A 27,224-nucleotide genomic window follows, 5' to 3' on the forward strand; every position below is an offset into this window, starting at 1 on the left:
CGGGTTGGGACAGAGGGGCACCGGCAGAGTTGGGGGGCAGGCCGGGCGGTGGGGGGCAGCGCTGGGCTAGCAGGGCTGTGGGTGGGGCCCGAGGGGCACCGGCAGGGCTGTGGGTCGGGACCGAGGGGCACTGGCAGGGCTGTGGGGGGCAGGGCTGGGATGGGGGTGGCTGGGACAGAGGGGCACCGCAGAGTTGGGGGCAGGCAGGGCTGTGGGTCGGGGTTGAGGGGCACTGGCAGGGCTGTGGGGGGCAGGGCTGGGCTCGCAGGGCTGTGGGTCGGGACCGAGGGGCACTGGCAGGGCTGTGGGTCGGGACCGTGGGGCACTGGCAGGGCTGTGGGGGGCAGCGCTGGGGTGGGGTGCGGGCTGGGACAGAGGGCACCGGCAGAGTTGGGGGGCAGGCAGGGCTGTGGGGGGCAGCGCTGGGCTAGCAGGGCTGTGGGTTGGGACCGAGAGGCACCGGCAGGGCTGTGGGTCGGGACCGAGGGGCACCGGCAGGGCTGTGGGTCGGGACCGAGGGGCACCGGCAGGGCTGTGGGTCAGGACCGAGGGGCACTGGCAGGGCTGTGGGGGGCAGGGCTGGGCTAGCAGGGCTGTGGGTCGGGACCGAGGGGCACCGGCAGGGCTGTGGGTCGGGACCGAGGGGCACTGGCAGGGCTGTGGGTCGGGACCGAGGGGCACTGGCAGGGCTGTGGGGGGCAGGGCTGGGCTGGCAGGGCTGTGGGTCGGGACCGAGAGGCACCGGCAGGGCTGTGGGTCGGGACCGAGGGGCACTGGCAGGGCTGTGGGTCGGGACCGAGGGGCACCGGCAGGGCTGTGGGTCGGGACGGAGGGGCACCGGCAGGGCTGTGGGTCGGGACGGAGGGGCACGCACTGACTGGCAGAGCTGTGGTGGGTAGGGCTCAGGATGGAATAGCGCTCAGGAGGGAAGCCTACAGAGAGGGGCTGATGGGTGGGGCCCAGGGGACGGTGCAGCCCGTGGGGGGCAGCAGACGTGAGTGTGGGGTTCCCTGGCCGGTCAGTGCTTTCCCCCAGGGCCGGCCGCGCCCCTCTCCAGCGGGGCTCCGGGCAGAGGCACTGGGGCCGTGATGCCGGCTGGCCATGAGACCCGGACGCTCGTGGGTTCTGGGAAGCGCCCTCCCCCCGCCAGCCCTGCGGACGCCACCCACCGCTGCTGCTCCGCCCGGGCACGGGGCTGCCCATCCCCACAGACGCCTCCTGCCCGGGGTGGCGCGGCCGGCCTGGCCCCGTTACCTTTCAGGCCCATGGTCGCCCGGCTCTGCCGGCTGGAGTTGGGGCCGTACGAGGGCTCCGGCCGGCTCAGCGTGTCCTTCTGTCGCGCCACTGCCACGGCGATTCCCACGGGCGGCTGCCGCACCTCGCCCTCCCCGTGGGCCAGCTCGTGGTCTCTGCTGCGGGCGCAGTCCGGCCGCTCCAGCTCCTGCTGCCCTTTGCCTGCCTGGAACTTGCCGTCCTGCTGGGCGCAGCTGCCCTTGATGGCGCCGAGCCCCACGAAGGGGGCCTTCTGGCCCACGATAAGTGCTTGGTTGCTGTATTTCAGCAGGTTCTTCATGGCCGACACCTCGTCGGGGGGGCTCTGCATGTCCTGGCTCAAAACCGAGCCCTGAGTCATCAGCGCAGCCTGCTGCAAACTGGTGCTGAAGGGGTCGAGGTAGGAGCTCTTCCTCTCCTCGCCCATGGGCATGGGGGCACCCTGCCCCTGCACGCCCCAGGGGGCCAGGGGGGCTCCATTGTAGCCCATCGCCTTCCTCCTCGCCTCGGAGCCGCTCCCCGCCAGTTCCAGCTCTGCGGGGACGTGCTGCTGGTGCCGTATCCGCGCCACCTTCTGCCCGCTCTGGCCCTGGCACTCCTTGGAGCCCTTGTCTAAAGTGCAGCAGGACTGGCTGAGTTTGACGCACAGGGCGTCCTGGTGGCTGGCACGGGAGCAGTCCTGGGATGGCGCCATCTCGAAGTAGCTGCCCTTCTCCAGGCCGCCCTTGGGCGCCGGGGGCAGGCTGGGGAAGGGGGCCTCGGAGCCGGCACTGTTCAGGTACTCCAGGCCTTTCAGCCGGGCGTTGCAGCTCTGCGCCCACTCCAGCCTCCGCTCCGCCTTGCCCTCCGCCTTGAGCTGGTGGAAGGAGTTCCCGTAGGCAGCCGTGTGCTCCGAGCCCATCTCCTGCCTTTCCTTGGCCTCGCCGCGCTCCAGGCTGCAGGCCTCGGACGCCACCTGGAACGACCTGCTCTTGTCAGTCAGGTGTCCCACCGACGGCACGAACGTGGCCCCGCTGAGCTTCAGCTCCCGCCCGGCTTTGTCCTGCAAGGGGCACAGCCCGTCGGGGCTGGAGTGGAGCTGCAGGCAGGGGAAGGTGGCGGCCGAGGTGCTGAGCGGGGGCGGGATGGCGGGCAGGCTGGACGGGACAGTGTAGGAGACCGAGTGGTGCAGCATCTGGCGCCGCTCCAGGCACTCGCTGTAGGGCTGGGGCGACTCGTGGGGAGCCAGCTCCCGCTCCGCCCGCAGCATGTCCTTGGGGCAGCGGCTCTGGGCCATGCCGGCGTGGCGGGGCAGGGCGCCACCCGTGCAGCTGGGCAGCACGGCCTTGTGGGCGTCGCCATTGAGCATTTTGGAGTTCAGCAGGCAGGAGTTGAGGTGCTTGACCCGGTTCTCGCACGAGCTCCTCTGGTGGACCCCGTCCTTGCAGTGCCCCTCGGGCGTCATGGGCAGCACCAGCTTGTGACGCTCCTTCACGTCCTCCTCCGCCGGCCTCTCCCTGGCCTCCCCCTTGCCCGCCTTCTCCTTGGCCAGCAGGTAGCGGTCGTACTCCTTGTGGCTCTTCTGCGCGTGGCTGGCCTCGCGGTCACGGCTGCAGGACCCGATGGGGTGGCCGGGGGCGGCCCGGGCAATGGTGGGGAAGTTGTGGTTGGCTGACAGCAGGGTGGGCTGGGCCGGCAGGTTCCGCAGGTAGAAGTTATCTGGGGGGGCAAACGCAGCCGGTGAGCGCGGGGCCTTCTGCAGCGACGGGCGCCTGCCTCCCCGCAGGGCCCGGGACACGGCCCCGGCTGGGCCGGACGCTGGCTCCCTCCCCAGCACTCGCCCACCACCAGGCCCTGCTGACCCTGCTCTGCGCACCAGCCCCCGGCGTCGCCCACGGGAGGCACCTGACGTCTCAGCGCCATGACAGTCGCCTCAGGAATGCTACAGCCCACTGCGGCAGCACCCCCGTTCCGCAGCCTCCTGTCCCCCGTCCCCCTGATCCCAGCCCCCCAATCCTCCCCGCCCCAGGACCCTTCATCCCAGACCCCCAGTCCTCCCTATTCCAGTCCCCCTGATCCCAGCCCCCCAATCCTCCCCGCCCCAGGACCCTTCATCCCAGACCCCCAGTCCTCCCTATTCCAGTCCCCCTGATCCCAGCCCCCCAATCCTCCCCGCCCCAGGACCCTTCATCCCAGACCCCCAGTCCTCCCTATTCCAGTCCCCCTGATCCCAGCCCCCAGCCCTTCCTTTGCCACGTGGCGGGGCAGGCCTCTCCAGACGGACCGGGGGCGTCTCCCCATCAGCTGGGGTAACCAGCCCCACTCCACCGTTGTCAACAGCCCAAATCCCCAGCAGGAAGCTCTCGCGGGGCACAGGTTTGTGCCAAGAACTGCAGGTGGCTTCCTGCCTCTTCCCTCCTGGGCTCGGCTGCTCCCCTCCCCGCCCATTGCCTTGGGGGCCAGGAGCCCGGCCGCTGGGGTGCAGACTCCAGGCTGGGGGCCCTGCCCCAGCCCCTCCTGGTACCTGCTTTCTGGCTTTCGTAGAACCGATGCTGGCCGTAGAGGACGTTGCTGTTTCCATGGTGATCCAAATGGCTCATGGGCAGGAAGGTGGAGGCCAGACTCCCCGAGAACCTGGGGTACCCCGGAGCTGGAGAGAGAGAGGGAGCGAGTGAGCCGGCCCCACGGGGGGGCAGACGCACAGGCAGATCACGAGCACAGCACAGGTGCCAGGTAAATGGTACCACCCCCCCGCACACAGGGGCACTCTTCTGTGGAAAGGCTTCATAGAATCTCAGGGCTGGAAGGGACCTCAAGAGACCATCTAGTCCAACCCCCTGCTCAAAGCAGGACCACTCCCCAAATGGCCCCGCAAGGATTGAACTCGCAACCCTGGGTTTAGCAGGCCAATGCTCAAACCACTGAGCTATCCCTCCCCCTACGACCCGGCTGCCCATCCCCCTAGCCTCTGGGCACCTCCCCCAGCCAGGCCACAGGAACACCAAAGCCTGCATGGACAAGCCAGGCTCCTGGCCCTTCTCCCTTGGCAGGTTGCTGCTGTCTGGGCTCTGAACGGGGGGCCCAGAGCCAGCAGTCAGACAGCCCCTCCCCACCCAGCTTCGCGCTCCGGTGCCATGAGGCCCTTCCCCGCCATTCGCACCTGGGCCCCTGCGTGCGAACCCCTGTCCCCACGGGGGGTTCACCCCACTGTGCGCAGGCGCTGGGGTGACACAGGGGCAAGGCAGGAGTAGCGGAGAGGACACAGCCCCATTGTGTTTCAATCAACCCCCCACACACCAGTCTTGCAGCGAGGGCAGATCTGGTCAGCGCACCTGCAATGGCACAATGCCCCCCTGCGCCAGCCTGTCCGATCCCCCCGGCAGCCCTCACAAGAGGGGGCGTGAGCCGGCCTGGCACGTGAGTGCTCAGCTCGCTGGCTTCTGTGCGCTTGCCCCTGCAAGCACCAACTGAGGTGCACCTCCCCCGTGCTCTCAAGGGGCCAGCATGGGGCACCTGGTATTTCTCCATGCACCAGGACCTGTGCCCACCACTCAAGCCCTGCCATAGCCCTCAGCTGGCCCTGGCACGGGGGCTGTCTGATCTGCCAAGGCATCTGGGCAGTTCTCGTTAGACTTTGGGCACACAGCAGGGCTCACTGCTAGGCCAGGAGCACCCCCTCTCCCCGCGTGGTGACAGCCCCATTGCCCAGGGAGGAACGGGGATCTCAGCCGTTACACCCCGAGAGCAGCGGCTGGCTAGCCCGGCCCGCACCCAGACCTGGGCAGCGCAGAGCCAAACGGCAATGGAAGGGCTGCCCAGCCTGCACAGGGCGCGAACGGCGACGCTGCTTTTCTGCGGCGCGGCTCCAGCCTGAGGCCTGTGAGCCCCTGGCTGACCCCCGGCCGCTCTTCCCTTTGGCCCCCGTCAGACCAGAACGACCCTCGATAGCATCCAGTACTGCGTGGTCAGCGACACTCTTCTGCCCGCTGCGATGGCACCTTCCCCCTGCGCTGCACCCGCGGTGCCGTGGGGCTGTGCACAGGGCGGGGCGGGGCGGGGCACACCGGCAGCTGAACCTCTGTCATCAGCACCTGGTAGAAGTTTTACTGGCCCTCATTTCAGTCACAGAAGTCTGTAAATTCCTGCTGTCACCCCACGTCTCTCCCCACCCCAGCAGTCCGGCCAAGCTTCTGTGCTGTGTCAGGCCCTGAATCTCTGCATCCCCCAGGGATGCCCTGCTGCAATGGGGGAGGGGGCACCAGCTCTGGCCAGGTCTGCCCCCCACGCTGGCCGGGTCCGTCCCCCACGCTGGCCGGGTCTGTCCCCCACCCTGGCCAGGTCTGCCCCCCACGCTGGCCGGGTCTGCCCCCCACTGGCCAGGTCTGTCCCCACGCTGGCTGGGTCCGTCCCCCACGCTGGCCGGGTCTGCCCCCCACACTGGCCGGGTCTGCCCCCCACTGGCCAGGTCTGTCCCCACGCTGGCTGGGTCCGTCCCCCACGCTGGCCGGGTCTGCCCCCCACACTGGCCGGGTCCATCCCCCACACTGGCCAGGTCTGCCCCCCACGCTGGCCGGGTCTGCCCCCCACTGGCCAGGTCTGTCCCCCACGCTGGCCGGGTCCGTCCCCCACACTCTCCCGGGAGGCAGGCAGGGGAGCGGCTGAGGTGGCAGGTGCAGCGGTGAGGGAGGGGGTCTGGGGTCTGAGCTCCGGCTCACCAAGCCCCACGGGGCCTCAGCCAGGCACTCTCCAGTTACCCAGAATCCCTTGCTGCTGGCAGCAGTGCCTGTCTCGGGACACCTGTGCGCCCATCTCTGCCCACAGGTGAAGGGGGCACTGGGGCAGTCGAGGAACCAGGAGATCCAGACAGAGCTTCTGCCAGCCTGGCCCAGCCCAGCCTCAGCCAGTTGACTCCTGCACTGGGCACTGAGGGGTCAAATCCAGCCCTCCCCCCCAGTCACACTTTCCAGCCCCAGCGAGTGGCCCAGGGCAGCACCCCAGGCTGGGCTGCAGCTCAGAGGGGCCGTGGGTGTGAGTGGCAGAGGTCTTGGCTCAGGCTGGGGGGGAGGGGGCAGCACACACACAACTGCGGGGGAGGGGAGGGGTTTCCCTGCAGCATGCAGCTCAGAGCTCCCATCTTTGGCACCTGCTTCAAAGGCGGCCGAGGTATGAACCGAAACCTGAGCGCGCAGCCCTGCCAGGGAGCTCCCCCAGCTGCGCGTGGCACCGGGGGCACCGCAGCAAGTGTGGAAACATGCCTAAAAGCACACGCGTGAGCACACCCTCGCACAGAGATTTACACGCACGAGCACACAGGCATATGCACAGTCGTGCAGCCCACACCCAGCCATGGCCGAGCACACGAGGATGGACACGGACACGTGTACAGACACACAGTGATGTGAGCACAGCCACAATCCACACACATCAGCCTGGCACCGCCCAGCAGCCCGGGCACGGGAACTTCCCTGCTCCTGCTTGCCCTGCCCAGGAGCTCCTGGCGTGCGAGGGGAGCCCCGGGCACTGCTCACACTGGGCTGGGGCTGAGACGCTGCTGCAGGCCTGGAGGGGCCCAGCCTGTCCTCACCAGGCTGCCAGGCGAGCGGGGCTGAGTGAGCCAGTGTCTGGCAAAGGGCCCAGAGACGCAGACCCAAGCCCTGGGCACAGAGGGGGACTGGGAGGCACAATGCACACTGGCCCCAAGCCCTCGGCTGGGACGCTGAGCTGTGCAGGGTCGTCCCTCCCAGGGGCAGCAAACCAGGAAGCCTGAGGTCATTCAACCTCCACCTGAGCCAAGGAGTCAGATCCCAGCGGGGCAATTCCATCCTGCTGCCCCAAGCTCACCCGCAGCTTCAGCTCCCTCACTCCTTGTCCTGGCTGTGTTGCTGTGAGCGGTTAAACAGCAGCTGCGTGGCAGCCCAGAAGTGGCTGCATTTCAGTGGCAGGTGAGGCAATTTCCCTGTACAGTCGTAAAGCGCTTCAGCAAATGTCTGACAGTGGCAGCAGGGCCCCGGGTGATTCCCCTGCCTCTGGTGGGATGAGGAGCTGGTGTGGGGGCTGCCAGGTTACGGATGGCTCCTAACAGGCAGTTGTAGTGGGAGCGGGGGGCAGATGATGCCAGCACTAGATCCCGGGGCTCTCTGTGCAGAGGGTGCCCCGCTGGGGCAACACCCTAGAATGGGGCTCCCCCTCCCCCTGCCCCCCCAGCTCTGCACTCTGAGCCAGAGACCAGGCTGCTTTCCCTTTAAGAACTGACCCCCCCGTCCCAGGCCCCCGCCCGTCCCCCGAACACGCTGGGTTGGGGGCAATGCAGACAGCCCCCCACACAGCCTGCTGTGGGGCAGGGCAGCTGCTGCTGCTCAGGTGCCCCTCACCCCCTTCCAGCCCCCAGGGACCCAGAGCTGCTGATGGGGCTGGACCCAGTGAATTTGCTGCATTCCCTCCCCGGGCGGCTGACCCCTCCCGTCCGAATGGAGCACCCGCCAACCAGCCAACAAGTGACATGAACTGCCAAGGTCTCAGCTTCCGGCTCTTGGTAACAACCGCGCTCGACACCCAGGGGTCTGAGTGGGACAGGGCACTGCCCGTGGGAGTGCAGCCTGCAGCCTCACGGGGACGAGGTGTCCTGAGCCCGAACCCCGAGGGCAGGTCAGTGTCCCCATCCCAGGCCCCCAGCACACAGCACGGAGCAGGAGCTCTGGCCCGGCCCCCACCTGGACCCCTCCCCCCACCTTTTTAGATGTTTCCTATGGGGTGTCCTGTGGACTCACTCTTACCCTTGGGGTCACCAGCCCCACCTGCCTCCGCCGGGGGCGGGCATCCGGCACACACCCTGGCCAGCCCATCATCTCCCCATTACTGCTGCTGGTGGCTCCCCGGCTCCACACCCCACCCCTCTAGCCCAGGGCTCGGGGCCTTCCAGGGAAGCTGGCGCAGTGGGGCCCAGCAGGGGGGTCTGGGCCCAGGCCCAGGTCTGTGCGGAGCAGGAAATTCCCACAAGCCGGGGCTGGGATGCAGCGCTCAGCCGAGATCCAGGGGCCCCATCCTGCCCCTGGGGCTGCCGAGAGAGAACGACCGATGCCAGCCCCATCGCACACCTCCGCCCACACCCCGCTACCACGCCCCACCCCAATGGGCCCCACGCTGAGACCCGCCAGGCTTGTTTCACTGGTGAACAAAGCCGGTGAGATGCCAGGGCTTTACCCACGGTGCCCGCAGCCCCCAGGACACTGTGAGCTTCCCTCTAGCGCAACAGGGCGGACGGCAGCCGGGGGCCCGGCGAGCCTGGCGCAGGCACCCTCCCGGAAGGCTGAGTTATGAGCCCCACGCCGCGCCCGGCCCCTTTCAGCTTCATTAGCCACCGGTGCTCGGCCAGGCTGCCCGTCAACAAGGCCTCTCGTGATCCTGCTCAGGCAGCCGTGCGCTGCCCCCCCGCCCCCCCCATCGACGCGCTGAGCAAGCCCCGGCATGCCGGAAGCCAGCTGGCACCAGTTCAAACTAGCAGCCGGGCTCGGTGCCAGGGCACCCTGCCAATACCACCTCGCTCCTCGCTCCTTAACTCTGCATCTCCCTCGCTTCCCGGCGCTGACCCAGCTCATTGGACAGGGATCAGGTGGGGACACCGCAGACTCAGCACCAAACCCAGGCAGGGGGGAGGGCAACAAAGGGCTGCGGGTTGGGAGTGAGGGGCACCGTCAGCGCTGGAAGGGCAGGGCTGAGATACCAGGGGGCTGCGGGTCGGGAGTGAGGGGCACCAGCAGAGTTTAGGGGGCAGGGCTGGGATACCAGGGGGCTGCGGGTCGGGAGTGAGGGGCACCAGCAGAGTTTAGGGGGCAGGGCTGGGATACCAGGGGGCTGTGGGTCAGGAGTGGGCGGCACCAGCAGAGGTTAGGGGGCAGGGCTGGGATACCAGGGGGCTGCGGGTCGGGAGTGGGGGGCACCAGCAGAGCTGGAGGGCAGCGCAGGGCTGGGATACCAGGGGGCTGCGGGTCGGGAGTGGGGGGCACCAGCAGAGGTTAGGGGGCAGGGCTGGGATACCAGGGGCTGTGGGTCAGGAGTGGGCGGCACCAGCAGAGGTTAGGGGGCAGGGCTGGGATACCAGGGGGCTGCGGGTCGGGAGTGGGGGGCACCAGCAGAGGTTCGGGGGCAGGGCTGGGATACCAGGGGGCTGCGGGTCGGGAGTGGGGGGCACCAGCAGAGCTGGAGGGCAGCGCAGGGCTGGGGTAGCAGGGGGCTGCGGATCGGGATTGAGAGGCACCGAAGGAGCTGGTGGGGCACAGGGAGAGGCTGGAGAAGGGAGCCAGCTCTCCAGTGGGGTACAACGGGGGGCTGAGAGGAGTGGTTCTTCGGGGGAGGGGGTGGCAGGCTGCGGTAAGGGAGTGAGCCGGGATGGGACGTGGCTTCTGGGGGTTGGCCCAGCCCAGGGTGGGCACTGGGGGTGCTGCTTCCCACCAGTGAGTGAACCAGTTCCCTGGGGCCAGTGGGGGGGGCAGGCAGGCTGAATCTCCCCAGCACAACCCCCATGATGCAGAGCAGCGTGGCTGGGGGGCTGAGCCAGGAGCCCCCCCCAGTCTGCGGTAGCAGGAGCCCCCTCCCCCCGGCCGTTAGTGGCACAGGAAGCCGGGGTGTCGCCGGTTTCACCACAGAGGCTCTGTGCTGATGAGCAGGCGATGGGGGGCAGGGATGAGCGCCAGCCCCCAAGTGGGCGACAGCCTGGGGGCCTGGGGCAGTGACTCCGGCTGGGCTAGGTGAGGGGCGAAAGGCCGGGGTCACCCCTGCACCCTGGGCTGCTTCTGGAAGGGGGGAGGGGACATTCACTCCTCTGCCCACCAAGGCCCCTCTCCCTTCCCCTGGAGCCCCTGCTGCTTATCGCCGAGATCGGGCCCCTGGCACCTGCAGCTCAGGGCCTGGCGTCGGTTATGCCGGCTGCTCCCCGCGCTGCTTCCTGGCACCTGCCCGCCCCCCCCCCCCCCGAGATGGTCTGCGCCCCAGGGAGCTGCTAGCCAAAGTTCCGGTTTGCGCAGGCCCAGCTCACGCTGCAGCACGGCACCCGTGCTGGCCTCCTGCCTGGGACGCCCCGGAGGGTGCCCCGCACAGCGAGCTGCTAAAGCAGGTTCCACATCCCAATGGTCACAAGTGGCATGAGTCAGACTGGCCTCAGCCCAGTCCGTCTTTGTGCACATCACACAAGCCATGGTGGGAGCTTGCACTGCCAGGCACTGTCGGGGGCGGGGCAAAGCGTGGCCTGGCACAGCTGTACTGGGCTCTCGCTAGCACTTTTCAGTCCTGAGCAGTCAGGTGCCCCTCCAAGCCCCGTCACGCCAACCCCCCAGAGACACACAGAGACACACAGGCCCCGGGAGGGTGAGAGGGCTGCAGGGAGCACGGCCCCCCAGCCCTGCCTGCCTCATCGCCTCTCTAAACACTTGATCTGCAGGAACCGGCGCGTTACAGCGCAGCCAGGTGCCAGCGGCACAGAGCCCGCCACTCACTCACGCTGCCAACTGCAATTACCTCTCCACATGCCAGCCGTGCCGAGAGCCAGGCCTGCAAAACCTTAACTCCTTCGGCGCCACCCCGCCCTCCGGACGCGCTCAGCCCTGGGATGGGAACCAGAGGTGGGGCTACCAAAAGCACCTGGCTGGGGCCAGTAAAGTCACCCTCGTCCTTCTCCTAAGCACAGCTATCCCAGCCGAGGGGCAGGGCCACACAGCCAGCCGGGCAGAGAGACATACCTGGCACACCTGGGGACACACGACCCTGGGGGCAGCCGGCACATCTGGGGACGTGCAGCCGGGGGGGCAGCCGGCACATCTGGGAACACGCAGCTGGGGGGGCAGCCGGCACATTTGGGGACGCGCAGCCGTGGGGGCAGCCAGCACATCTGGGGACGTGCAGCCGGGGGGGCAGCCGGCACATCTGGGGACACGCAGCCGGCACATCTGGAGACACGCAGCCGGGGGGCAGCCGGCACATCTGGGGACGTGCAGCCGGGGGGCCGGCGGCACGTCGGGGGACACACAGCCGGGGGCAGCCGGCACATCTGGGGATGCACAGCCGGGGGGGCAGCCGGCACATCTGGGGACGCACAGCCGGGGGGGCAGCCAGCACACAGATTTATAGATTCCAAGGCCAGACGGGACCGTTGCAATCATCTCATCTGACTTCCTCTGTAACGCAGGCCAGACTCAGAGACCTGCCCCACAACAATCCCTAGGGAAGAGCTTTGAGGAACACATCCCAGCTTCATTGCAAAATTGCCCATGATGACGAATCCACCAGGCCCCTTGGGGAATTGTTCCCGTGGTTAGTTACCCTCAGTGTTAAAAATGTTCCACCTTATTCCCAGGCTGACTGTGTCTAGCTTCAGCGTCCAGCTGGTGGATGGAGTGAGACCTTCCTCTGCTAGACTGAAGAGCCCGTTATCAAAGTTCCCCAGCTCGGTGCTTCCAGACTGGGATCCAGTCCCCCCTGAACCGTCTCTGTGTTACGCGAAATAGACTGAGCTCCTTGAGTCCGTCACTACAAGGCAGGTTTTCTAACCCTCTGATCATTCTCGTGGCTCTTCTCTGACCCGTCTCTGATTTATCCACATCCCTCTTGAATCGTGGCACCAGGACTGGACACAGGATCCCAGCAGCGGTCAGACCAGTGCCCAGTACAGCGGTGAAATAACCTCTCTGCTCCTCCTCCAGATTCCCGTTTGTGCATCCCACGATTCCATCGGTGCTTTTGGCCAGTGGTGCACCGGGAGCTCACGTTCGGCTGAATTCCACCCCCCACCCCCCAAAAATCTTTTACAGTCGCTGCTCCCCTGGGCAGAGCCCCCAGCCTGGCAGCATGGCCAGCGTTCTGTTCCTAGATGTTTACAGTTACAATTCTCCTTATTAAACCACCCATCGTTTGCTTGCGCCCAGGTTACCAAGCGATACCAGCTGGCTCTGTCTCAGTGACGTGGCCTCTGCTTTATTTCCCACTCCCCCATGTTTGTGTCATCGGTAAATTCATCAGTGATGAGTTTCTGTTTTCTTCCAGGTCATTGATAAAGATGTTAACTAGTGAAGGGCCAAGAACTGATTCCTGCGGGACCCCACCAGTAAGACGCCCGCTCCATGGTGATTCCCCGCTTACAGGTACATTTTGAGATCTACCAGTTAGCCAGTTTTTAATCTATTTCATGTGCGCCAGGGTAATTTTATCTCATTCTCGTGTTTTAATCAAAATGTCGTGTGGTACCAGGACAAAGGCCTTAGAGACGTCTGAGTGTGTATATGTGGGGACACGTGGCCTGGGGCAGCGGGACACGACTGGCACATCTGGGGACACATGGCCCTGGGCAGCGGGACATGCCTGAGACATCTGGGGACACATGGCCCTGGGCAACGGGACACGCCTGGCACATCTGGGGACACATGGCCCTGGGCAGCGGGACACGCCTGGCACGTCTGGGGACACGTGGCCCTGGGCAGCGGGACACGCCTGGCACGTCTGGGGACACGTGGCCCTGGGCAACGGGACACGCCTGGCACATCTGGGGACACATGGCCCTGGGCAGCGGGACACGCCTGGCACGTCTGGGGACACGTGGCCCTGGGCAGCAGGCCGCACCTGACACATGTGGCCCGGGGGCGGGCAGACAGCTCACTGCCATTGGTTCACTGGCCAAATCCCCGTTGTCTGCCAGGAGGAGCAATGAGCCAAGGCTGGGCGGCTGCTGGGACTCCGCGTGTCCCCACTGTCTCCTCTGCCCCGCTCCCTCCTCGGTTCACGCCGAGCCCTTACCTTCGTGGGAGTGCGAGAACCAGATCTGGGAGGTGCCGGAGTGTGGGCCCCGGTAGGCCGGCTCCGAGGGGGACGAGGCGGGGCCCGTGGGATGCGTGGGGGCGGCCGAGCCCAGGCTGCTGGTGAGGAAGCTGCCCATGAAGGATGAGGCGGGCGTGTTCCCCATCAATCCACTCCCTGCTGTGAACACAAGAAAGGACCATCAGTTCCACCCGCATGGGCACCCGGGCACCCATGTGCTCTGAGCCCCGTTCACACTCCCCCACGAAAGGAGGGCCCACGTGCCCGGGCGTGCACACACCCACTCACACCCGCGTCTGGTGGGAAGTTCACCCTCGGCTCCATGATGTCCCTGTGGGGTGGCCGTGCGGAGCCGCTGGGCCATCGGGGAAACGTGGGGAAATCTGCCCCTTCCGATTGGCACTCTGAGCCCGGGGCTCTCACTTGGGGGGCTGCATGCGTCTGGCCGTTCCGGCGCGTGCACATGGCTGGGAGCCGACAGTGCCTCTCTGCGCGCCCAGATGTGGCAGCGGGCTCCCGCTGCTCGTTCTGATCGGGGGGAGCAGGCAGCTCGCTCTCCCCTCAGCAGGACCACGGAGCCGTTGGTCTCCAGGGACATCTCCCCCAGGCAGCCCCAGCAGGACTCCCTCCATGGTGCCCCGCCCAGCACAGCTCCCCTCCCCCAGCCAAGGAGCCGCACACGCGTGTCATCACGGAGGGCAGCCCAGGGAGCGCTGCACCCTTCGCTCGGTACAGCCCCCCCCTCACTCCCCAGGCGGCTGCCAAGCGGTGTGGGGGCCCGGCCTCCTGGCCACACACAGCGAACATCCCTGAGGGGCCCCACTGCAGGCCCTGCTCACGCTGCCACGAGAGCCGAAGGGCAGCTCGGCGCCCCCCTTCGTCCCCACGCCTGTCGGCTGCCCCCGGGCAGTCAGCGCTGGCACCGCCCTGGGCTGGGCCCAGCGCACAAGGCGGAAAGGCTGCGTAGGTGCGTGCGAGCGAGCGCGTCAGGCGGGGTGCGAGCGCGCGTGGGCCACGGGGCAGCCTGTGCGCACAGAGTGCAGCCCCGTCCAGGCCGCTCCGGCTCTGGATTAGGAGCGGGCAGCGCCCCAGGGCACAGCAGGTGTCCAGCCCCACTGGCCCCCAGCCTGTGAGACACCAGGTGCCGCTGGGGTGGGGCAGGGAGCAGGCGCAGTGACCCCCGAGCTCAGACACACCCACCCTACGGCAGGCAGCTGTCTCCTGTAGCACACGCAGCCCCTACGCCTCAAGGCCTGGCCGGGGGCTGGCAGCCCCAGCAGAGACCACTCGCCCCGGATCGGCCTGCAGGAGAGGGGCGGGCTCGGGGGAGGAGGTGAGCGTGGAAGACCGGCCTGTGAGATCATGTTGGAAACATCGCAGCCAGTAGCCAAGGGCCGGGCGGGCTGGCCCCGGTCCTCTCCCCGCCCCAGCACATGTGTTTGCAGCCGGGGGCGCGGCCGAGGAGCGGGTCATTCCCCGATGGGAAGCCAAGCGGGGCCCACGGAGCCTGGCCGGACGCCCACACGGGGAGGAAGTGAGCTCTGCTCTCTAAGCCGGCCCACGCTCCTGAGCTAATCCCCGGGATGCCTCGGGGATGAGTGTCGGGATGTGGTTACACTCGCCCCGGCCTTCCCGTTCGCAGAGCCAGGGGCTGGGGCTGGGCACGGCCGAGCAGGCGGGGCGAGGCCGCGCCCAGCAGCTGGGCCGGGGGCGGGTGCCCGGACCACGGCTCAGTGCGTGTCTCCGGGGGAGCCGAGCAGCCAGCGGGGCTGGGATGCCAGGGCCCGGCTCCAAGGCGGAGAAGGATTTTCCAGGCTGCGGCTCTGAGAACAGGGAGCCTGGGCCCTCCCACACGCAGTGATGGGGGATTCCCAGCGGAGCAGGGGGGCCTGGGAACGAGGGGAGGCCCGTCCCCAAGCTAAGGAGCTGGGAGCCCAGGACCCCCGAGCCTGCGGTGGCAACCGTGGGGCAGGCGATGGCCTCAAGGCAGGGCCCACACCCCCGACCTCACAGCCCCTGGCCCCCCAGAGCAGTGTTCGGCACCCATGGACCCGCGTTGCCAAGGAGCGCCCGCCCACAGCTGCAATGAGGCAGGGATGGGATGGCAAAGACAGGCCCCCCTGTGCCTGCAGCCAGCCTGGCTCTGCCTCGAACCCTGGGAGCCACCCCTCTGCCTGGCAGGGGCCAGCCATGTGGGTGCAGAAGGGGCTGGCGCCCCCAAGCCCTTGGCACTCACCAGTCCCAGGGACCTCACCAGGCAGCTGCCCCCTATGGCCACTCCCAGCTCAACCCTCTGTCCCCAGCTGGCAGGGCTGGGCTCAGCTCCCTGCTCTCCACCCCGCAGCCCACATGCCAACTTGGCGCATTTGGGCATCTCTTGGGGCACCCGCAGCTAGGCCCAGAACAGAGCAAAACCAGCTGGAAATAACCTCCTGGGGTCCTCCGTCCCGAAGCCCCGCTGCTCCCCTCGGGATTCCCCCCCACCCCGGAAATCTCCCTCCTCCCCTGCCCCCCACAACGCCCCGCAGTCCCCGGCCTGCTCGCCTCTCTGTTAGCCAGGGCTCCTGCCCATAGCCGTGGGTTCACACAGGGGTTGGCTGGGCCGGGGAAGCAGCCGGCAGGGGTGGGGTGTTTCCAAACTCCCGGCCTTTTATAATTAATTGGCACTGGCTCCTGATTTGCACCCAAACCGCCCCGGAGTGGCAGGCGGCCCCTGGCTCCGGCTGGGACCCCGCTGCGCCCGCCAAACCATTTCCCATCCCCGGGGCGTCACAGAGCCAGACAATGATTCTTCCTGCTCCATTTGGGGCCGGAGACTCTGGCGTTCGCTCCCTTTCTCCCCGGCCCAGCCCCACGCTCAGGGCAGCCAAGGGAGAGGAGCGTCGCGGGCCAAGGGCACCCCGTGGGGGGAGGCCAAGGGGCCAGGACGTGGGAGTGGGGGAGACAGCCCATGGGAGAGGAGATCTCAGCTAATGAAGAGATGGCGCTCGGCTGATGCTCCCTGCCTGGGGTCTCTGCCTCACCCTCCCTCTCCCCAGTTCCAACATGCTCTTGTTCTGCAGACATCTCTCCATGTCACCCCTGTCGGCAGGCCCTGCCCCCCAGCCTGTCCCAGCAAAGCCCCAACCACGGCTCCTCATGGCTCAAGCCGGAGGACGGTCCCAATGACCAATCTCTCCCATGCTCGGCCCCCCAGCCCTCCCCACAAACAGCCCCCCCCAGCACTCACTGAGCCCTGGCAAACTGCCCCCGAACACACGCTGCCGGCCAGCGCTCACCCCAATGTCTGCCCCATCTCTCCCCGAGTGCTAGGCAAGCCCCCAGGAGCCCCCCGTGCCCCGGAAAGCCCAGCCTGGTTAGACGCACTCTCAGCTTGATTTAAATCAGATGCGATGAGGCAAAGTGTTTCCATGCGAACGCGGCTCCAGCCAGGAGCCAGGCCGCATTATAGGGCCCGGGCAAGCAGACAGCTCGGGAGAGGCAGCGAGGGGCTGGATTCCAAACCCAGGAACCACTGAGTCACCGAGAGGGGAGGGGGAGTGCTCTGCGCTCGAGGGAGAGGTGCCAGCCTGGCCCCCCAGAGCCAGATGTGCCCCCTGTCCAGAGCAGGTGCCAGGCGGGCACTGCCATCCCACCCTGCCATGTACCCCATTCAGCCTGGGAGCTCACCCGGGGGGGGGCGTGTCCCAGAGATGGGGGATGAAGGGGGGTAGGATGTCCCAGGCAGGAGGAGAGGAGGGATGTGGGTGTCCTGGGGTGGGAGCAGAGGGGGGGCAGGAGGAGAGGTTGGTGTGGCGTCCTGGGGAGGGTGAGAGGGCTGTGTGGCGTCCCGGAAGGGATGGGGGTGTCCCGGGGGGAATGAGAGGGTGTGGTGTCCCGGGGAAGGTGACAGGGGTGTGGCATCCGGAGGAGATGAGAGGGGTGTGGTGTCCCGGGGGGGGAAGGTGACAGGGGTGTGTGGCATCCGGAGGGGAGATGAGAGGGGGTGTGGTGTCCCGGGGGGGGGAAGGTGACAGGGGGTGTGGTGTCCCGGGGGGGGAAGGTGACGGGGGGGCGTGGCATCCGGAGGGGAGATGAGAGGGGGTGTGGCGTCCCGGGCAGGGTGAGAGGGGAGTGTGGTGTCTGGGGGGGAGGGGGAATGAGAAGCGGGTGCTGTCAGGAAGTGTAGGGGAGTCCGGCCCTGCACCCCCGGGCTCCCTGCCGATTCACCAGGACTCTCAGCCAGCCGGGAAAGCAGAAGGTTTATTTAGCCGACAGGAACACAGTCCAACACAGGGTCTTGCAGGCACAGATAACAGGATCCCCCCGGTTAGGTCCATCTTGGGACCCCATAACCCCCATCGGGGATCAGAGCCCTCTCTCCCTGCCTCCCCTCTGTTCCCAGCCAGCTCCAGTCTGCCCAGCCCCCTCCGGCCCCTCCTCTCTGCTCAGCTTCTTCCCCGGGCCAGGAGGTCGCCTGACCCCTTTGGCTCCAACACCTTTAGATGCACCTTTGCAGGGAGGGGCCCGGCCATCAGTTGCTAGGAGACAGAGCGTCAGGCATTTGCTGCATGGCCTTTTGCTGCTAGATACTTAGGATCTGTACCCAGCCCCCAGTGCGAACAGTCCCACTTCGTCACAGGTGCGGTGTCCCGGGACGGGGTGAGGGGGGGTGTGGCATCCTGGGGGCGGTATGGGGGGAGGTGTCCCGAGGGGGAGGTGACGGGGGTGTGGCGTCCCGGGGGAAGGGTAACGGGAGTGTGGCGTCCCGGGGAGGGTGACAGGGGTGTGGCGTCCCGGGGGGAGGTGACGGGGTGGCGTCCCGGGGAGGGTGACAGGGGTGGCATCCAGGGGAGGGTGACGGGGTGTGTGGCATCCCGGGAGGGAGATGACGGGGTGTGTGGTGTCCCGGGGAGGGTGACGGGGTGGCATCCGGGGAGGGTGATGGGGTGTGTGGCATCCGGGGAGAGGTGACAGGGTGTGTGGCGTCCCAGGGAGGGTGACAGGGGTGTGGCATCCCAGGGGAGAGAGATGACAGGGTGTGGCGTCCCGGGAGGGTGACAGGGGTGTGGCGTCCCGGGAGGGTGACGGGGGTGGCGTCCCAGGGGGAGAGAGGTGACAGGGGTGTGGCGTCCCGGGAGAGGTGATGGGGGTGGCGTCCCGGGGAGAGAGGTGACAGGGGTGTGGCGTCACGGGGAGGAGATGACAGGGTGTGTGGCGTCCCGGGGGGAGAGAGGTGACAGTGGGGTGTGGCATCCCGGGGGGAGAGAGGTGACAGGGGGGTGGCGTCCGGGGGGAGGATGACAGGGGGGTGTGGCATCGCGGGGGGAGGTGACAGGGGTGTATGGCGTCCCGGGCGGGTGTGGCGTCGGGTTGGGGCCAGGTGACACCTTTGCCCGGGAAACTGGACAAAGGCTGGGGGTGGGGGGGGCTGCTGGAGGGAGTTTCAGTTTGGAGCTGGCTGGGAAAATGGAGGGAGGGCCCAGAAGGGGCTCTGCTCTTCCTCCCTCCCCAAGACGGACCCGGCTGAGGGGTCCTGTTTCCTGCACCTACCCGCTCTGTTTTAGCCCATGCTCCTGTCGTCTAATAAACCTCTGTGTTCCCGGCTGGCGGAGAGTCACGTCTCACTGCGCCGTGGGGGGCAGGACCCTGTGGCCCCCCCGCCTGGGCAGACTCGCTGGGGGAAGCGCACGGAGGGGCAGGGGAGGCTGAATGCTCCAAGGAGAGACCCAGGGGGTGAAGTCGTGGGAGCGTCTCGCCCTGGAGCCAGGCTGCTCCGAGGGAGAGGAGGCTCCCAGAGTCCTGCCTGGCTTGGTGGGGAGCAGCTCCAGAGCAGCGCCCGGGGACCCCGGGACAGGGGCCGACGATCACGCTCTGGCCAAGGCTCGTGGCCAAGCTGCCCCATCCCGGCGCCCCGGGACGCCCCATGCCCCGAGCCGCACCCTCGGGGTGAACACGGGGTCTCTAACGGAGCAATCTGATTGGCTGAGCCAGGTTCAGAGTCTAACTTTCCCCCCAGTCTAGCTCCTCAGTGCAGGGGGGGGGGACTTTACCCAGCCTCCCCCAGGGAGCATCGGGGCTGGGCAGCAGGAGGAGCCGGGCAGCGGGGCCAGAGCTGCCATGTGCTCGGCAGGGCAGGGCGAGGGTCCGGGCCCAGCCTGTTCTGGAAGCTGGGAAGCAGGCGGCAAAGCGACCCAGGCTCTGCGCTCCCTGAGAACAGGGCCCCCCCGGCTGCTCTCACACTCCCCCCCCCATTTCCGACCAGCTGACTCACAGGCCGCTGGCACCGGCTCTGCTCCCCAGGCTCTGGGTCTGGCTGCCGAGCCCTGCGGCCAGGTTCCCACCCCCCTCCTTTCACACACTCCCAAGCCAGCCCCCCGCTCCCGCCTCCCCGCCAGAGCTCTCTGCTCCCACAGCCCTGCCAAGTGCTGAGGAGACGCACGTTTCCCTCATTCCAGCCCCCGGCCCTGCGCTGCAGAGCAACACTACAAACCCAGCAACGAACCCGGCACCGCCAGAGGGAGCCCCAGGCGCGGCCCCGGCGGGGGTGGGGAGCCCCAGGCGCGGCCCCGGGTGGGGGTGGGGAGGGAGCCCCAGGGGTGGCCCCAGCGGGGGGAGGGAGCCCCAGGGGCGCGGGCGGGGGGAGAGCCCCAGGGCGGCCCCGGGCGGGGGTGGGAGGAGCCCCAGGCGCGGCCCCGGCAGGGGGAGGAGCCCAGGGGCCCCGGGCGGGGTGGGGAGGAGCCCCAGGTGCGGCCCCAGGCGGGGAGGGAGGAGCCCCAGGCGCGGCCCGGCGGGGAGGGAGGAGCCCCAGGCGGCCCCGGGCGGGGTGGGAGGGGAGCCCCAGGGCGGCCCCAGCGGGGGGGAGAAGCCCCAGGCGGCCTCGGGCGGGGGAGGGAGGAGCCCCAGGCGCGGCCCGGCGGGGGTGGGGAGCCCCAGGCGCGGCCCCAGGTGGGGGGAGGGAAGGAGCCCCAGGCGCGGCCCCGGCGGGGGTGGGGAGCCCCAGGCGCGGCCCCGGCGAGGGGAGGGAGGGAGCCCCAGGCGCGGCATCTTACACATCTCGCCAGCCGGGCAGGGGCAGCAGCCGGGCAGGGTGTCCCAGCCCCCTGCCCCCCACACGCTGCTGGCTGACGAGTTCCCATCCCAGCACCAGATTGCAGCCGGCTGGGGTATCCTGGCTCCTTAGGGGAAAGGCCCAGAGCAGGGGCAGGGTGTGTCCTTCCCACAGCCGGGGCCTGGTTCTCACTGGATCCACAGCGCAGCTACGCTGGCCCTCGGGGGCTCCTGCAGGGCAGGGGCACGGCCACACCCCTGCGTGGCTACTGACTGCACAGGGCTGGCCACTGAGGCCACCCACCACCAGCATGTCCAGGGGCCACCGGGCGAGTGCCGGACCTGCCCCGGGGGGAGCAGGGGGCTGACAGGGTGACGGATCCATGCGCTCATGGAAACAGCACTCGCCAGAGCCAAAGCACCTCCCCAGCTACCCCCCAGCTCTGCCAGTGCCCCTCAACCCCGACCCACAGCCCCCTGCTAGACCAGCCCTGGACTCTCCCCACTCCAGCTCTGCCAGTGCCCCTCAACCCCGACCCGCAGCCCCCTGCTAGACCAGCCCTGGACTCTCCCCACTCCAGCTCTGCCGGTGCCCCTCAACCCCGACCCACAGTCCCTGCTAGCCCAGCCCTGGACTCTCCCCACTCCAGCTCTGCCAGTGCCCCTCAACCCCGCCCCACAGCCCCGGCTAACCCCGCCCCACCCCCCCAGCTCTGCCAGTGCCGCTCAACCCCGACCCGCAGCCCCCTGCTAGACCAGCCCTTCCCCCATCTCTCCAGCTCAGCCAGTGCCCCTCACTCCTGGCCCACAGTCCCCTGATTCTCCATTGCACCAAAGTCACTAGGAATGAGTTAGTTTTTTGATGGGGAGAACGGGGGCTAGACCGAGTCACTTTCCCTTGAGAGAAGAGGCTGGATTTGAATTTGGGGCAGCCGACGGAGCAGCTCCCAACCCTGCACACGCGGTCACAAGCCATCGGCACCCATGAGTTGACCTTGATCCAGCACAACTCAAGAGAGGCTTCCTCGGAGGGCCCCCCCCACCCCCCGCCGTGACGAGATCCCCCCACTTGCCCCCAAAGAATTGATCCGAACACACTCCCTGCCCCTGCAGTGGAGAAGGTCTCCCCCAGGGCTAGTGAGAGTCCACAAGTTGGACTGAGCAGCACCCAGTGCCCCCACCCTTTTATCCACCCTTGTGACACCAGCGATATCATGGGGGGCCTTGGCACGGCATACACTGCCCAGCCTCCCCCCAGGCCTGCTGGGGTCCTGGCTACGCGGGCCCGAGCCCCAGGGAACGGGGCAAAAGGGAGACTCAGCGGCAGGCAGACCCTGCTCCTACCCCCGAGCCTGGCCAGCCGCTCTGCGCCGCGTGGCTTGGGCACTAGCCACGCTGGAGCCACAGCAGAACTGGAGCAGAACCACTGGCATGAGGCAAACTCAAATCCCCCGGGACTGACCGAGCGCCTCCCCCCCATCCCCACCTACAGCACGAGCAGAGCAGGCCACCGCCACCGCCTCCTGCTCAAGGGCCCTGACTTGGGCAGGGCCGTTCCTGGGGCACAAGGCAGCACCGATGGCCTCCTGCATCTCCGGAGATTCATGCTCCAGGCCACAAACCTTCCCGAGTCCTCCCCATGAGACTCCCCCCAGGGACGCTGGGGCACTGGGTCATTCACACACGTGTACACATGCACATATACACATGTTCATTCTCACATGTTCTCACACATATACACACTCACACGTGTGTGCACACATGCACATATTCTCACACGTGTACACCTGCACATACACACACACAAGTTCTCACACGTTCACATTCGCACACGCACACGCACGTGTACACATGCACACATGCACATACACACGTTCTCACACATACGTGTACACACGCACATACACACACACACAAATTGACTTCACAACTTTTTAGAGGAAACACATGAAACTCTGGGTGCAGGAAAGAGTTAAAACAAAACCTTGGGAACCAAGTTTAGACTCGTTCTCCTCACCTGCCAAGAATGTGGGGGAGGGGCGGGGGCTGGGAAGCCCTGGGGGAGGCTTGGGGGCTTTTCGCTTGGCAGACCCTGGTGTGAAGTGAGCCCGGCAGCTCTCAGCACAGCCCCCCAACACTGTAAACACGACCGACCAGCGCCGCTGAGCCTGGGCCTGAGAAATGGAACAGCACTAAGGGGCACCGGCAGAGCTGGGGAGCCCAGGGCTGGCAAAGCAGGGGGCTGCAGGTCAGGAGTGAGGGGCACCGGCAGAGCTGGGGAGCCCAGGGCTGGCAAAGCAGGGGGCTGCGGGTCGGGAGTGAGGGGCACCGGCAGAGCTGGGGAGCCCAGGGCTGGCAAAGCAGGGGGCTGCAGGTCAGGAGTGAGGGGCACCGGGAGAGCTGGGGAGCCCAGGGCTGGCAAAGCAGGGGGCTGCGGGTCGGGAGTGAGGGGCACCGGCAGAGCTGGGGAGCCCAGGGCTGGCAAAGCAGGGGGCTGCGGGTCGGGAGTGAGGGGCACCAGCAGAGCTGGGGAGCCCAGGGCTGGGCTAGCAGGGGGCCACGGATCGGGAGTGAGGGGCACTGGCAGAGCTGGGGAGCCCAGGGCTGGGCTAGCAGGGGGCCACGGATCGGGAGTGAGGGGCACTGGCAGAGCTGGGGAGCCCAGGGCTGGGCTAGCAGGGGGCTACGGGTCGGGAGTGAGGGGCACAGGCAGAGCAGTGGCCTGGGGAAGTTTGCACCATGCCTTCCTGCATCCTCCGTAGGGTTATCTCCTCCCTTTCGAGAGCACCGAATTCTCACACTCACACAAACGCGCTGGGCGGATGGAAAGTTCTGCTCGTCCATTCAGCTGGGCTGGGACTGCGGGTCAGGGCTTGGCCTCTTCTCCAAACCCCCTCGCTGGGGAGGCCTCGCCCTGGCCGCAGACTCCAGGGGCCACACGGGAAATATGGAGGCAACATCTGTTTTGCGACTGAGCAGGTTTCTGGCCAGTGGCTGAGAGCCTCCGAGTTCCAGCGAAGCAATAGGAGCCAGACGAGCGCTGCCAGGAAAGGAAGGGGGCATGGAGCCCAGCTCCGAAATAACCTTCCCCTCCGGGCAGAGCCTGCCCCTGCGCTCGTAAATACCAACCCCGGGTCCCCACTTCGTCCCACACGCCCCCATCCCTCCCCGGCACCATCCCCCCCTCCCCCCGTGCAAGTCAGACACGGGGCAGCTCCAGCCTCGCTGACCCCCCTCGGCAGCTTTCGCCCCTCCCTGCCTGAGAGCAGCGACACCGCGTGAGGCCAGCGCCCCTGTGGGGAGGCGTTCACAGTGCGGGGCGGCCGGGGGAGCAGCCCCCTGCCCCCTGGCTCGGGTGGCTGATGGGGAAAGAGTCACGGGAGCAGAGCACAAGGGCGGGCCAGCCCCCCAGGCAGGAGACGAGCAGCACCAGGCTCTCCCTAGTGCCCACCACCCTGGGGGCTCCCCAGAAATCCCGGCTGGAGGGAGCTGTTTCACTCCCTTCTACAGGCAGGGCAGGCTGGGAGCTGGCTGGGTGCCGGGAGCCCAGACCCACAGGCCTCACTAGCCAGCTGGCAAGGCCACAGCCCCTCCTCCACACAGGCTCCTTCGCTGCCCCGGGGTCTCAGCTCGCACCAGGGCAGAGGCTGTAGCACCATGAGGAACACAGGCGGCTGGGAGACTGCCCCCCCGTCATGCATCGGGGAGGAAGCGTTGATTAGTTTCTTGCTGATACTGCTTAGCACAGCCTTTCGCAAGCAGCTCCTCCACCTGCAGGCTCCTGAGCAGGGCTGGCGTCCCTAACTCCCTGCAACAGGAAAGGGAAACCGAGGTAAAAGGTAGGGCAGGGACTTGCCCAAGGAGGCCCCACCACCCAGTGGCACAGCCCGGATTAGGCCTTGGCAATTTCTGGCTCCCAGTCCCACGCGCGGGCTGCTGGCCGGGTCCTCCCTGCCGGGGACGCCGTGGCTGGGTTGCTGCCCGAGCGTGACTCAAACCCCAGCAGGGAAGCGGGGGGAGCAGCGAGTTACTCCTTTGTCTGTTTCAGGTTTAGAACATTGGGAGCAGGGCCGGGGTCCCCGGAGCCGACAGGGAGCAGCCCGTGTTCTCTCCTGGGCCGCCCTGTCCGACGCTGGCCAGTGCTCTCAGCCCCTCGCGCTCTGCCCACCCCAAATCCTGCCCTGGGTGCTGCGTGGACCCCCTGGGATCGCCACCCCCGACGGGCTCGGGTGCGATACTGACACGTCTCTGCACACGCGTAGGTACAAACATACTGGCATGACACTGATGTGCCTGCGTGCACACGGATACTGAGGTGTGTGAGAACATACGAACATGCACTGGCATAACACTGATGTGTGTGACCGGCGCAGTCCTGGTGCTAACGTGTGGGTCTATGCACGTGTGAACACGTGCTAACCTCAGCCCAACAGGCATGTGCCTATGAACACATGTTGACACAACACGGATTATTCCCGCCAGGCCCTGCCTCCTTTGCCGATGCCCCAGGCTCTGGATTCCCCGGTAAACCCGCGGCCCAGCCGGACGGCAGTGGGGGAGAGAGCAGGGCGCAAACACTAAAGTAAAGAGCCTTCAGCTGGCCTGAACGACGGGCTAGAAACGCTCCCTGGATCCGCGTACACTGGCCAAACGCCCGCGTGCCACTTCGCCGGGTGCACTGCAGATTCCTCCCAGCCACAGCAAGAGTCTTCAAGACAAGGCCCAGCGTGCGGCCTGGCGGTTTCCCCTCCTACCTTAGAAACACCCCCCCCCCCCGGGGACGCACCCCCGTTCGCCCCCAAAGCCACTCACCCTGGGGAGCTGGCCCCTACCAGCCCGTCCTCCTGGAGAGCATCCGCCCCACGGCCCTTCCATCCTGCCCCTTCCCCGCGGGTCGGGGGGAGCCAGCAGGGGGAATCCTGGCCATGATACCAGCCCCTCCCCAGCACCAGCCAAGGCGTAAGCCCTGCACCTCGACCCTCCTTGCCACCCACCCCCGCCCCAGCAATACCTCCCCCCTTCTGCCCCAGCACAGGCCCCACCCGACTCTAGCGCCCTGTCGCCCCCAGCCAGAGCAGCTCCCAGCACCACAGGGGAGGGAACGTTCCCTTCCGCTGGGGCAGGCTGCTGGCCGGGCTCGGCTGGCCTCACTCCCTGCTGCGGGAGCGGGGCCTTGGCCGGCTGGAGAAAGCTTCCATAGGCGGAGGAGGCTGACTCCCCTTGGCCAGGCAGTCCCCAGGGGCTCCCCCTAGCCTTGCTGTCCTCCCTCAGGTCCCCCCGGAGAACTCCCGGGTGCCACCACGCCCACAGAACCCACGGCCACAGGGTGCTTGCTGGCACTGCCCGTGACACCGCCAGCTCTGCCCTACTGTCTCCTTGGGCTCCCTCGCCTGCCCCCAGCTTGTCTCCTGCCCTAGATGCAGCACGTCAGCTCGCTGGGGCAGGGACCGACTCCGCTCTGGGCTTGTACAGCGCCTTGCACAGTGGCCAATGCCAGGTGTCCCAGAGGGAGTGAACCTAACAGGCAATGATCAAGTGATCACTCTCCTGCCATCCATCTCCATCCTCTGACGAACAGAGGCTAGGGACACCATTCCTTACCCATCCTGGCTAATAGCCATTTATGGACTTAGCCACCATGAATTTATCCAGTCCCCTTTTAAACATTGTTATAGTCCTAGCCTTCACAACCTCCTCAGGTAAGGAGTTCCACAAGTTGACTGTGCGCTGCGTGAAGAAGAACTTCCTTTGATTTGTTTTAAACCTGCTGCCTATTAATTTCATTTGGTGACCCCTAGTTCTTGTATTATGGGAATAAGTAAATAACTTTTCCTTATCCACTTTCTCAACATCACTCATGATTTTATATACCTCTATCATGTCCCCCCTTAGTCTTCTCTTTTCCAAACTGAAGAGACCTAGCCTCTTTAATCTTTCCTCGTATGGGACCCTCTCCAAACCCCTAATCATTTTAGTTGCCCTTTTCTGAACCTTTTCTAGTGCTAGAATATCTTTTTTGAGGTGAGAAGACCACATCTGTTCACAGTATTCGAGATGTGGGCGTACCATGGATTTATATAAGGGCAATAATATATTCTCAGTCTTATTCTCTATCCCCTTTTTAATGATTCCTAACATCCTGTTTGCTTTTTTGACCGCCTCTGCACACTGCGTGGACATCTTCAGAGAACTATCCACGATGACGCCAAGATCTTTTTCCTGACTCGTAGCTAAATTAGCCCCCATCATGTTGTATGTATAGTTGGGGTTATTTTTTCCAATGTGCATTACTTTACATTTATTCACATTAAATTTCATTTGCCATTTGGTTGCCCAATCACTTAGTTTTGTGAGATCTTTTTGAAGTTCTTCACAATCTGCTTTGGTCTTAACTATCTTGAGCAGTTTAGTATCATCTGCAAACGTTGCCACCTCACTGTTTACCCCTTTCTCCAGATCATTTATGAATAAATTGAATAGGATCATTTATGAATAAAACAGGCAGCCCCGTGTGGGCCCCACTGTCCTCGTCACAGCTGTTCCCATGCGCTGGGGCCCAGCTCTGGGGCAGAGATGGAGTCCAGTAGATGTGCACCATCCCCTGCTCCCCAGTGCGCCCCTGGTTTTCATACCACACAACTGGCCTGGCCAAGCGGGACGGCTGGGCAGGAGGGCAGGACACAAGGGAGTAGTTAACAATGCCAGACAAGGAATCTCTCTTATTGGGCCAGTTTCTGCTGGTGAGCGAGACGAGCTCTCCAGGCCCTGGCGAAGCTGGAAAGCGAGTCTCTCTCTCACCACCAGCAGTGGGTCCAACAAAAGCTAATACCGCCCCCCACTTCATCTCTCTCCTCCCCTGGGACCAGCCCAGCTGCACCAACGCCGCATACAGCACCAGAGTTAAATGCTCACGCGCCGGTTCCAGCCAATCAGTGCCTGGGGCCGTTCACACCTCCCCGAGCCCTGGTGGCAGGCTCTCTGCAGACACAGGCAGCCATCGATCGCTGTGTTGCTTGCATTCACTTCGTGGCTTTTCAGGGCTCTCTTCGCCATGGGGAGGGCTGGAAATATTTTTCAGACTGAAATTAGGCAGCATCTGGAAGCTCCCAGGGCCCCCGCGCTCCTGGCTCCGTGCCGAGAAGCAG

The 27,224-nt window shown here is 66.4% G+C and overlaps 1 protein-coding gene across 5 annotated transcripts in view; it reads right to left on the reverse strand.

The window, feature by feature from the left end:
- The window catches only part of BAHCC1 (BAH domain and coiled-coil containing 1), a 90,034-nt gene that overhangs the window by 29,987 nt on the left and 32,823 nt on the right, over window positions 1-27,224 (reverse strand). For all 5 annotated transcript variants that reach the window (XM_039501259.1, XM_039501260.1, XM_039501261.1 and 2 more), the window contains 3 exons: window positions 13,030-13,209; window positions 3,776-3,901; window positions 1,255-2,970 (listed from right to left, as the gene is read on the reverse strand). In XM_039501259.1, the coding sequence (XP_039357193.1) occupies window positions 1,255-2,970; window positions 3,776-3,901; window positions 13,030-13,209 (2,022 nt within the window). The remainder of the gene's footprint in view (window positions 1-1,254; window positions 2,971-3,775; window positions 3,902-13,029; window positions 13,210-27,224) is intronic.

This window comes from Mauremys reevesii, linkage group 15, assembly GCF_016161935.1.
Source record: "Mauremys reevesii isolate NIE-2019 linkage group 15, ASM1616193v1, whole genome shotgun sequence".
NCBI classification, from domain to species: domain Eukaryota; kingdom Metazoa; phylum Chordata; order Testudines; family Geoemydidae; genus Mauremys; species Mauremys reevesii.